General features: G+C 49.3%; 2 protein-coding genes across 5 annotated transcripts in view; one reads left to right on the forward strand and one right to left on the reverse strand.

Annotated features, from left to right (window-relative positions):
• Farp1 (FERM, ARH/RhoGEF and pleckstrin domain protein 1) overlaps nt 1-6,348 on the forward strand; it is a 266,129-nt gene extending 259,781 nt beyond the window's left edge. For all 4 annotated transcript variants that reach the window (XM_036199556.1, XM_036199554.1, XM_036199558.1 and 1 more), the window contains exons 25-27: nt 2,838-2,945; nt 3,782-3,933; nt 4,906-6,348. In XM_036199556.1, the coding sequence (XP_036055449.1) occupies nt 2,838-2,945; nt 3,782-3,933; nt 4,906-4,987 (342 nt within the window). In that variant the 3' untranslated portion in view covers nt 4,988-6,348. The remainder of the gene's footprint in view (nt 1-2,837; nt 2,946-3,781; nt 3,934-4,905) is intronic.
• A 2,430-nt stretch (nt 6,349-8,778) lies between these two features.
• Nucleotides 8,779-12,594, reverse strand: part of Stk24 (serine/threonine kinase 24) — a 93,696-nt gene continuing 89,880 nt past the window's right edge. Inside the window, exon 11 of the mRNA XM_036198956.1 lies at nt 8,779-9,786. Coding sequence (XP_036054849.1) covers nt 9,750-9,786 — 37 coding nt within the window. The 3' untranslated portion in view covers nt 8,779-9,749. The remainder of the gene's footprint in view (nt 9,787-12,594) is intronic.

Consider the following 12,594-nt stretch of genomic DNA (forward strand, 5'->3'; position numbering starts at 1 on the left):
TAGACTTCCCTGGATTTTACTGTGTTTTTTGCTTGATATTGTTTGCACTTATTGTAATTCCAACTTATCTAGGTCATTATCCCTCATTACTCCTGGACAATATTTGATAACCATCTCTTTGTGTATAGTCTTGTATTAGGTTAGAACTTTCTTATTTAGACAAAAGGGGGAGATGTAGTGGATAGCCATCCCAGCATTGGCCTGGAAGTTCCAACCCCCATTGAGGCTTCAGTAATGATCACGCCCACAAGGCAGGGCAGAGGAGGGAGCCGCCTGGGCCTTTGGAATTTGCCCCACGTTGGGTGCCAGATATTGGTGAAATTATTAAGGCCACTCCACGTAGTTAAAAGGGAGGTTTATTTTGTGGGGTAACTTACAAATGAAGGGGTAGGTTGCAGGGTCTGGCAAAGGTATAGGGCAGTCCGGCGGTGTTCTCTGGAGAACTCTGCTCGGTCTACCTCCAGCGTCCAGCGTCCCGCGTCCCGGAACCAAGAGAGCCACCTCCTCCTGCTCCTTGGTCTTCCGCTCCCTCCTCTGCCCCGCCTTGTGGGCGTGATCATTACTGAAGCCTCAATGGGGGTTGGAACTTCCAGGCCAATGCTGGGATGGCTATCCACTACACTGGCCCATAGGCCAGTCCAGCACAGCCCAGTCCTTTCCTCGGGACTCATGGCTGCTCTCACCGCCACGCCTCACTCTGCTCCTGGTGTTTGTAGACGGAATGCTAAGATGACCGGCGCAGCTGTGGAAGGTCACAGTGAGGCAGGCGCTGGCTGCAGCCAGTAAAGCCAGTCAGGCTTTGAAACAGATGACGTCTTTTCAGAGCTGGGGACAGTGGGCCTCTGGAAAGTTCTTAGGATTGAAGTTCTGGTCCCTGTGGCTGCCATAGTAACTGTGAACACTGGTTAGAATACGGGATTATTCTCTCAGGGCTCTAGAAGGGGGAATGCAGGTCAAGGTGTTGGTGGGGTTGTGTTCTTCCATAAGCAGGGGCCTTGGGGGAAATTTCTTCCTCTGATTGTATGTGCATCCTATGACCCAGGCTCTACATTTGTGAGCACGTGGCCTTCTCCTAGGTCTGCGTTCAAGCATCTGCTTATAAGAACATCACTCATGTTGGATTCCATCCCCAGATCCTGGAGATGGGGACATTAGACCTGAACTTGTTGAGCCTGTAATACAGGCTGATGTTGGAAGACACAGTAATATCAGTCAGTCTCAGAATGGGAACATGTTAGGGTTAGGGTGCCTGCTGTATCAGAACCAAACCCAAACAGCTGGAGGCCACGGTAAACCGTCTGAACATGGCTCAGCCCCAAGAGGACAGTTGCAACAGAGGCCAGAACACAGTGGCACTGGACAGGCAAGACAACACTGGGAGCCCCGCTGCGCTTGGTGACTAGGGATACCCCAGGACAAAGCAGGGACACTGTTTAGGAAGAGGACCTGTCACATGGGGAATGAGGCTTGCTGCTGCCCGCCACTCCCCCTTCCCTTCCTGCAGGCAGGTAGTGGCAGCCAGATGGATGGATGCTAAAGCTCTTTTCTGCGTGGGCAGAACCCCTTCTCACCACAAGGCCCCTCTCAGCTCACACTCTTCACTTCTGCGTCTTCCATCGGGTCCAAGGGTAAAACTTCTAAATGTTTCCATACTGGCTTCTAGCCTCTGGGGTCTCCCTGACATTGGCACTTACAGAAATGGAGTAAACAGACTTGGAGTTATCGAAAAGGTTTTGTTCTTAAGTATGGTGCGGTCTGGGGCTATAGGCATGTGATAGCAGCACTGTGGAAGCCGAGAGGGTGCTGAATCCCCTAAAGCTGGAGTTGTAGAGGTTGTAGAGATCTACCTGATGTGGGGCTGGGAACCCAACTCAGGTCCTCTGCAAGAGCAGAATTTTCTCCAAGCTGCTGAGCCCTCTCTGAAGCCTGTTAGTTTTTGGAGACAGGGTTTCTCTGTGTAGTTTTGGAGCCTGTCCTGGATCTCGCTCTGTAGACCAGGCTGGCCTCGAACTCACAGATCCACCTGGCTCTGCCTCCCAAATGGTGGGATTAATGGCGTGCACCACCGGTACCAGCCGGTTATGTTGTTTTTTAAACTGTGCAATGATAGATACAAATTTGCCCATCTAACCATTTTAGGTGAACTGTGGGTGGTATTATTCCAACTTCTTCCAGTGTCGTCTGCTAACGTCACCTTGACGGAGGGCATATATGGACCTGACTGTCTGGGAGTTGGTGCACATGTCTGTGCTGTGTCCTTGCCCCATTGAATTCTTAAAGGAACTGTAGGATTCAAGGATGCCTGAAGGAGAGAGGCTGAGAGCGGCTTCCCCACTAGGTGGCAGCGTGGAACTGCTCAGGAGGGCCTCCCTCAATCCTTGGTCTTCCAGGATCCCAGTGAAGGATGGCTTCTCAGTTTGCCTTCCCCAGCTCATTGGCTGGCCATCCTTGGCATTCTGACTGTGGATGGCTCACTCTAACCTCTGGTTGCATGGTGTCCCCCAATCACTTCTTTAGGACACCACCCGGGGTGAGGGCTCTTCCTAACCCCCAGTATGACTGATTTTAACTAATTACAATAGCTGCCTGCCACCTTACTCCTTAACAGAGTCACATTCAGGGGCGATCATGGTAAGAACTCAATACCTGTAAGAAGACCTGATTTGTGGCAGGGACAAGAACTCACCATACAATCGGATGACCTCTTGATGCAATGATATGCCTGTTGGGGGAAACCTGTTCTCAGTGCCCAGGACCCACCCACAGGGACTACCTGGACTCTTGAGATGCAGTGGATGACAAGGGTCTGGGTTCCTGACTCCCCGCTTGTCTTTCAGAACCAGCTGTCTGGGAACTTGCTGAGGAAGTTCAAAAACAGCAATGGATGGCAGAAGCTGTGGGTGGTATTCACCAACTTCTGCCTGTTCTTCTACAAATCACATCAGGTAAGTGGCCCGTAGCCTGAGGTCTGCATGCTCAAGCAGAGTGCCTGTCAAACACATGTGGGAAATGCGGGGTTCCAGGGCCTGCCATGTCCGTCGGAGACCTGCAGCTTTAAGTGACACTGTCCATTTGCTCAAAGATGGGCTTCTAAGTAAGCAGCTTCCCTACTAGCTGCTGCTCAGAAAGGGAGGGGGTGACTCAGTATTGGGGGGGGCATCGTTTTCTCTGCCAACTGAACTAAAAGGCAGGAAAGACACATTAATCAGAAGTCTTGGGAGTCCCTCTTGGTGTTCTTGAATTTAAGAATGGACCCAAATGGAAACTTCAGGACAATTTATAGCATTTAAAAGGAAAATACCAGGGCCCAGGACAAGCCCTCAATCTCACAGCTTCTGGGAGAATGGGAAAGAGAAGCTGTCATGAAGTCAGCCACACAGTTGGAAGGGGAAGGGAGCTTTTCTAAAGAGCAAGGACTCCCAACGCATTGATAGGAAGTTTAAAAGTATACTTGGGCTCTGGCCAGCACCCCAAAGTAGAAGGTTGATGAGAAAAAGATAGTTCCACTTTTCTGAGTCCGGACTCAGGCAGGCAGACCTCACGGCGGCTCAAGGCACTACACTATGGGCAGGCTCTGAGAAAGGGAGTGTGCACATTGTCCAAAGGTGGGCACACCTTCTTAAGAGTGGTCTCCTAACGGACTGGCCCTTAAGGGGAGACTCCATTCTCTGGACTCACTGATGGGATGATGGCACGTTGGCCGAGACTGGCTTCCTCTGAGCAGCTTACTCCTGACCTTAACTAGAGCAGCAGCCCTAGGCCGCCCACTCTGTGTCTGCAGGACAATCACCCCCTGGCCAGCCTGCCTCTGCTGGGCTACTCGCTCACCATCCCCTCGGAGTCCGAGAACATTCACAAGGACCATGTGTTTAAGCTGCACTTCAGATCCCACGTGTACTACTTCAGAGCTGAGAGTGAATACACGTTCGAGAGGTAGGTGTGTGTCCCGTCCCCCGTCCCCCCCCCCCCCCCCCGTATGCACAGCGGCCATCCTTCCGAGGCTCCCTATTCCTGGCCCCACAGTGTAGCGTCGGGAGCAGTCCCAACTCCCTCAGTGAAGTCAGTCTTGACCAGGTGTGGTGAGCACATGCCATCAAGAAGCATAAGCGGTCCTAATGGACCCGAAGGATCACGAGTGTTAGTGTAGGAGACCCCAAGGCAATGGTCATCTAGCCAGAAGTCAAGAGACACAGGCGGCCAGGTTATTGGGTGTGAACTCTGGGCAGTGCCTCCCATAGCTCCACTAGATGCCTGAAGTCACTGGACTGTATGTAGTTAACCCACCAGGGGCCCCAATGTGGCAGTTCCTCACTTTGGAACAAGTTCTCTTCTGGCCTTGCTGGCCCAAAGCATTTCTAGGTCAACCAGCAGTCCCTAGTAAATGTTCATGAAAGCCAACCAAGTATTCCCTAAGCCTAACTGCTTGCAACTGGGCCCACAAAGTAGCAATTCTGTCTAGACCCTCACCTTGAGAGATCCAAGGCACACAGCCTCGTCACACTAAATCTCAAGAGTAGTGGCCTCCTTTCTCCACACTCAAGATGTGTTGAACCAGGTAACTTGGGACAGATTACTCTGAGCATATCCCAGAAGCCTGGGAGCTGGTACCAGTAACACCCTCCACTGTGACAACTAGCAGTGCCCAGACTTGGTGTGTCCAGCAGACAGTGCTCCCCCTATTTACTGACAGGATGGGAATGCAGCCCTTACGAGGTCTTTGGAACTGCCTACTGTGAGCTGTGCTGCCGGCCCTCAAACTTTGGTCTTCCACAATTACAGGGACCTTGTTCAAGGACTCTGCATTCTTTGAGCTGGCTGCTCTTTCAATCAGCAGTAAGGTTGTTATAAACCAACAGAGGTATATACAGTCACCCAAGGTACTTTCATGTCACCTCCATTTTTCAGGTGGATGGAAGTCATCCGAAGTGCCACCAGCTCAGCCTCCCGGGCCCACATCTTGAGTCACAAAGAATCTCACCTGTATTGATGGCTGGACACACTGGTTGTTCCAGCCAGGGCTGCTTTCTTGGAGGATAGAATGAAGCCCAGCAAAATCCACACCTGTCTGAACACACTGAAGATCTGCAGTGGCTCTGGCCCCTGCCCCCTCTCCAGGCCTGACTCCTTGTCTTCTCCAGCACTAGCTCTTTTCCCTCCAGGCCTGGGGGGGGGGGGGGCCGCTTTAGCTTGTGCCAGTATTGAGACACTGTCATCAGTGCCAAATGCCAGTCTTTGCCCTGCAGGCACACCCCAGTGCAGGGCCCACACATCCGTTCACCTAGAGACACAAGTGCGCTTTTCTTAGGGAAGGATTGTGTTCTTTTCACCTGCAGACTGCTATTTTCCAAAATGGGTTTTTCCAGTGTCTACAACACATGGCGCAGTCTTAAGCAAATGAGATCATTTTTGGATTTCATTTTTTTCCAATCTTTCTACTTTTATAATAATAGGACATTGGTAGGACTCACTTTCCTTGACTAATGAGCGATTTGTGGCACACTCCATTCCACCGTAAGGGTTTGGCTCCAGTGAGACCCTGGCTACCAGACCTATTTCCTCGGTGGAAGTTGACCAAATTGTTTGTGATTCTTATTTACAAACCATAGTGGGGTTGTTTGCTGTTAAGAGAAGCAGATATCCAGTGCAATACCTGGCCATCACTGTCCTGTGAGTGCTGTGTACAGTGGGGCTCTCAGGCTGTCATGTGCTGTCTGTTTCCCAAGCATGAGAAGCTGTATGTTGTCGACTGGGGCCATTTGTGCTGTTACGTTACGGGGCGTTGAGTGAGCTTCGTGGAGAAGCATTGTATGGTAATGGTACGTGATCCCAGCCCTGGTGACTGGACCCAATTCCTCCTGATGCCATGGTTTGAACCTGCACATTCTTTAGTAGTATCTATCACGCCTGTCTTCAAGTCTTTCTCTTTTTATACTCATTCCTTCTGGGCATGGGGTACAGACAGGATGACAGTCCACATCCTGGACAGACTCCCCTAGGGACCTGGCTGCCAAACACTACCTGAGCCTCCCAGTGGAAAACTGTTTGCTTGTTCTCTAGGTGACTGGGTGGCTGCCATTCCCTTCATGCATACAGCCCTCTACGATGCAAGTTGGCCAGATCAGCACAGTCTTCTCCCAGTGCCCTACACCCCCAGCAAGGGACATCTTACCTGAGAAACAGACCCACTGATGTCAAGGGGGTGTGGCTGGTGTCCCTGACTTACAGATAGATGAGGAGCGAGATGTGTTAATCACTTGCCTTACAATGTACCAGATGGTTCTAAGTACTAACAAAAGGGAATAAAAATACCTCATGCCACAATCCAGCACACAGACGTCTGAAGGCAAAACCACCACCTTCGTCTTGTCTTTGTGAGTGGGCAGAGGGCGGTCGGTACTGGGGGGACCTAAGAGGGGAAAGAGGACCCAGGCGTGGTGGTGAGTAAAGGCTTGGCCAGGAGAAACACCCAAGTGAGAAGGGGGGGGGGGGCGTTTTACAATCTTCACCATCTGCAGACACTGCTGAGAATCATCCAGGGGGACCCCCGTCACCAGCGCCAGTGTTGTGAGCAGGCTCCCTCTACATCACCAAATTCCTGAGGGGCTGGAGACAAGATGACCTTCAGCACTATAATTCCAGATTGTCTGCTGGTCATGTGGTTCCTGTGTGCCTGGCACTTCTGACCCCCATACAGTGGCAGAGTGGTTAGAGGAGTCTGGCAGCCCCCCCAAAACACAAGACAGAACCATCACTTCTGAGAGTTTTATTGACCTTGGGTGACAGCGTGAGTGCTTGGGAACTCTCTGGAGCGCTTCCACCTGCATTGCACAGTTTATAGCAGAAACACAGAAGCCAGGCTTTTTAAGAAACATAATGCATATAAACCAATTACAGGTTTTGCCTAAGAAAAGTAAAAAACACTACATAAAGAACCAACAGGAACCTTGACGAGCAAAAGCGTGGGCTGCTTCTGTGAAGGAAACGAACTGCTAGGAAGCCACAATCTCCCACACTGCACTGAGGGGTCCACTCAGGCAGGGTGTTACCCCCTGGGCAGAGCAGTAACTGGAAAATGCCATCAGTGAGCTGACACGGTGGGGCACAACTGTAATCCCGAACTCCTTGGCCAGCCTGAGCTGCCCAGATGACGGACGGCCTGCTTCACACCACTTCATGGCACTCAGACAGTGGCATCGTCACCTTCAGAAGCTGTGTGAACAGCTTGAGTATGGCACTGAGGAACTTCTGGGTGGTGCTGAGCTCACCCACAATAGCCTGTGATGGCAGGCAGGTGCCTGTGGTGGTTCTGAGATGGGCCCTGCTCTGAATTAAGGACTAGAGTGCCAGCTAAACGATACATTCATAGAACACTTCATCTGATTTTATTCTGGAAGAGACTATAAGGCAATCCACTTTTAACCTGTCAAACCCCACATCCTTGTAGTCTAGTGACTGCAGAGGAGCTGCCTATTCACACCATAAGCATACCATACTTAGCCAGAATCTAGTCCACTCAGCTCAACCACATAGCGAGTGTTAAAGACAGACGTCAGGCATTACAAGGAAAGCCCAGGAGGGACCAACCCAGCACACACTAAGCCCAGGGCTCATGTCTCAGCACTACAGAAGACGAAATCAAAAGTCGTATCACTATCCACTTGTAAACTGAAGAACTCTATCCACTAGAGGTGTCTGCTGCCCGCAGGGACGCTCTTCAAGTCAGATAGCTAGCACACTCCACGGAACAGGTTCATCTCTCAGAGGGACTCCTGCAATAACAGCATATGGTCTATGCATCAGGCCTCATACCAGAAAACAAAGCACTGCAGCACAGAATGCTCTAGGTACACAACATAGTCTCAAACTTTGTTGCTCAAAGTACTGGGGCAAAGTGATGGCTCAGCAGTTAAGAACACTGGCTGCTCTTGCAGAGGACCTGGGTTCAATTCCCAGCACCCACGTAGCAGCTCACAACTACCTATCACCCAGTCCAAGGGATCCAACACTCTTCCTGGCCCCCTAGGGCACTTGCACACAAGTGATGCATGGACATGCAGGCACAACACCCACAGACTCAAAAAAAAAAAAAAACAGAAACAATTGTGGTTCTATTTCCCCTAGCCAAAATGTATCCTTGGTTGAAATTATTAATCCAACCCAAATCTACTTTAGTAGACTATGACAATTTAATAGTCTAAAAACCTAGACCCCCATTCAATCTAATCATCCCACAGCCAACACCTCTAGCCTGGTCCTGCCCTTCCTGGAGCGAGGCCACCACCACACACCAGCCAAGCAAATGTCCCCAAGTTCACCCAAAGTTCCTGCTCCCAAAGCTATTTTCCCCAAGACCTAACACTCCAACAAGAGGACAATAATTAGCATCAACAAACGAAAACACTACCGAGATCTGAGTAAGACTGGCAAGAACTGCCCTGAGAACCCGAGCCTTCCCACCCTGTCAAGTGCTGCTCTGCAGTGCATGAAGACAGCCTCGTTGATATCAGCAGCAGACCCTGGCTGCTGGGAGAGAACTGAAACCACCCAGTCAAGTCCCCAGCAAGAGCTTCTGCGGTTCCACAAACCCGCAGCACTGGCCCCATTTCACTGACCAACCACACAACTGCAAAGGGCGCTAACGCAAACATTTGGCTTTTTCACATCTGAGCACTTTTCCCTGGAGTCTCAACATACACACACTTACAAAACCACACACGTGCAGAGCAGGGGCTCCATCCACTCTGCAGAGCCATGTTTCAAGAATAGTATGCAAAATGAGTGCGTTATAAAATTTATTTGTGTAAGCATTCAGACACTTTCAGGTGAGAAGATGAGATTCCACGACAAGGCTGAACGGAAGTGTCGAGAGAACGGTACATCCGGTGTAGACACAGCAGTAGACAGCTCAACCAAGATTAGATGAGGACGCTTCATCTGGGAGAGACTTAATTTAAAGCTCTGTGAGACGAGATATGTTCCAACTGAAAACACTAAGAACAGTACCATGGATGAGAAAGAAAAACTTCCAAGTGTACCAAAGGGGCGTAGGGAAAACGAGGGGAACTTTGCATCTGTTGAGGTACAAACAGGAGTGTTCCATTGGGGAGGGGGTTAATTATTATTAATGACAGACCCTGTAAATACAAAATAAAATCCAAATCACTGGTCACGGAATTCACAATTTACATGTAATAAAGGCAAGGCAATAGACTCAAGTTCCGGCCTGTCAAATATTTACTCCACAGACAGTATCTACAGAAGCACTTGGCCAATGTGTACACAGTGATTCCTTATGCACGCCAAAAGATTCCGTAAAAACGACGCTATATACAAATCTGTACACTGATCCACCAGAGCGACTCTCCGTCTCCCAGGGGAGGAGCTATCAACATAAAGCAGGGTACCTGAGGTTGCGTGTCTTCAACTGCCTTGTCACAATCCAAATATACATTTCAGGGTTTTTGTTAAAGATACGTTCTTTGAATATGTGCACTATGATTAAAATTAAAAACAATAAAAAAATAAAATAATTGCTTGAAGGAGTAGACCCTCCCCACCCCATCTGAAAGACTCCATCTGGCTGTGGCCCGGTGAGGACTGGATCGCTGGACACGTGCCGGCGGCTGTAGGAGAGGGGGGGGGGTCCTCTCCGTGACACCTCTTTGCAGAGTCAGCAAAGGCTCTCGTTGACTTTTAAAGAAGGAAGATGAAGAAGAAAGGAAAAACCAAACCCAAATGCCAAAGGCATCTCAGTGAGCTGAAGTTCCTCCACCACTCAGAGAGTATCTAAGGGAAAAGCAAAGAGAAATCAGTGCACATTATTCCCGACACCAGAGCAAAACTTCAAAGACCCAAAACTTCACAGTCTTTACAGAAACTTCAACCTCTTTAAAAACCACCAGCGGGGCAAGAGTCAGCAGATTAACAGAGCTATTATACAAGAGCACATAATGAGTACGAAATTCTGGGTCTAACACAAAAACTCACAGTACAGAAGAAGCAAGCCTGCTCAGCCTCCCTGCAGGAGTATCATTAAGACAGCAATGACTCCCAGGACGGGCCTGTTTTGTGCTATGTGATGCACTGCGCGCATAAGCATGCAAACCTCTGTGGGGCCGGAGGACGACCCAGGAGCTTCCTCCACTGTTCCCCACCTTACTTTTCCAGGCAGCATCGCCTACTGGGTTGGAGCTTTACCATTCTGGTAGGCTGACTGGCCGATAAGCCTCCAGAATCTACCTGTGTCTCTGTGGCCAAAGGCCCACTCCATGCTGGGATTACAGCTGCCCGCGGACCATCACAAGAAGCCTTTGTGTGGTGCTGGGGACCGATCCCCAGGTCTTCTGTGTGTACAGAAAGCACCTGAGCCACTGAGCCTTCTCCAGGCCAGGATCTATTCTTAAAAGCTGGTGGTGAGCTCAGGGACACACACCCATGGTTAGTTTGAGTCTAAGCTCAGCAATTCTTTGGGGCAGCAATATACGGGTGTAGGCCAGGTGAGCCACTTCCTAGCAGTAGTCCAAAACATGGCCCAGAGCAGGGTCTGTGTGTCTGCCTGAACAACCTTTTGTATTACATCAGGAGGCAATATATTAAAGACAGAAAGGAGGGTAACAACTCTAACTCTAAGACCCATATATTTGTTTTCCAAAAAAAAAAAAAAAAGTCTGTATTGTCTTGCTTCTGAATGCTAAATGATGTAAGTCAAGGCCAAGATTATTCCAGTCACTGCAAATGGACATCCAATCACAGGAGATGGCCAAGGACACATTTAAGGAAACTCACCTCTCAAACACTCCTCCCAAAGTGCCTTTATAATACACTGCACATAACTAGTACCACAGGAGCCTCAGAGCAGCGCACTGGAGCCACAGCATCTAAGATTAAATGTCAAGAACTACAAGGATTCGATGTGGGTTGAGTTGCTCCTTCTGCGAGTGGATGCACTGTTCTTACTAAAGGACTCAAATGTCACTTTGAAGAGACTCATGTGGAAACAAACTCGGAAGAAGAAGGCTAAATGCTGGTCACTGGGTGAGCGCCACCCTATGGCTGGTGGGCCTTCAGCAACCTCAAGGAGGAAAATGGAAAGCCAGACATGTCTACAGAGACAAGATCAGGACCCCACCACTCATCTGATGACTTCTTGAAATCTTAGTTTGCTGAGAAAGATGTGACCATATATAATTCATACCACATTTCAAAGGTTTAATACCAAAGAAAACAGTGCAAAATATCTCACCTGTTTATTGTTCATAATGATAGTAAGTTAGCAGAGGAAATTATCAAGTATATTAAAATTAACTGATTGTTCCTCTTTACTCTACTTTTGGTATAGCTTCCAGGAAATTAAAATCCCACGTGTAAGAAGGCTGGGAACACAGCTCAGTGGCAGAGTACTTGCTCAGGCAGGTCCAGACCAAGGAGTATCAAGTCCCGGCACCACAAAAATTCGTGAGCACACGAACGTGAGCACACACTGGTGGGGGAGGAGTGCTTTCAATGTTAAGATCCCAAATCATCAGGTTTGGGGCCAGCAGGTAAAGGTTCTTGCTGTGTAAGCCAGGCCACCTAACCCGCGGGACCCACATAAAGGACGAAGGGGCTAGCTGATTCTACATACGCACCATGGACATGTATGTCCCCTAAAAATAATTAAAATAAATGAAATTCTTCATGTGGCTCCCATCACATTTCTATTAGAGCTGGCAGATCAGGTGCCTCAGCAGAAAGACCAAGAGGTCCAGAAACAGGAAAAGGATCAACTAGGTGTATATACAGTGTATAGTCACAACACCCATGCCTGAGCTACTGGAAAAATCAAGTCACACATATCAACTACCCATATAACATCAGGCAACTCTGGACCCAATGCAAAATTCTTAAAGGTGACAAAAAACTCAGTGATGTGTGCCCGCCATCCAGCTACTAGGAGGCTGAGGCAAGAGGACGAGGAGTTTGAGGCCGGACTGCTAACAGAGGTGGGCTCCGGTGGGGCGTAGGGCGCTCAGCAGATAAAAGGTGTTTGTAGACATGCCTGATGACCTGAATTAGACCCCTAGACCCAAGAACCAGCTCCTGAGAGATGTGCTCGGAACTCTGCCTACACATACACACTTTAAATATTCCAAAAGTAGAAACAAATGGCAGACTAGTTAACAAATAACAAGTCTCTGGGGTGGTTCCATGTGGTTTACAACAAACCTCTTCAGGGACAATCTTTAAAAGGCCACTCTCCTCCAATAGCCTGAAGACTGGAGCCACCAAGCAACAATCTATTTTTTAGCCCTAACAGTAAGATGTATTCAACATGGTGTCCAAAATCACCAGGGAGGGATGGGAGCCCCGAGGCCAGGGCACACACAGACCCTCAGGGAAGGCTCTAACATGGCTCAGAGTTCATGGCACTAAAGCCTCTGGTATCTATCTGTACATGGGTCAAACCCAAGTCCCAGTGAGCAGTGCGAGTGGGGTCTACCTCTGCTCATGAGACCACTGGATGCAGGTGTTTTAAGGCATTTGCATTTCTCTGGCAAGAGCTGTAAATGCAAGGCTCTGTGGTCCTTTCCAGATTCACTTCTTTCACTGATACAA

This window comes from Onychomys torridus, chromosome 9 (assembly GCF_903995425.1).
Source record: "Onychomys torridus chromosome 9, mOncTor1.1, whole genome shotgun sequence".
In the NCBI taxonomy this organism is placed as follows: Eukaryota; Metazoa; Chordata; class Mammalia; order Rodentia; family Cricetidae; genus Onychomys; species Onychomys torridus.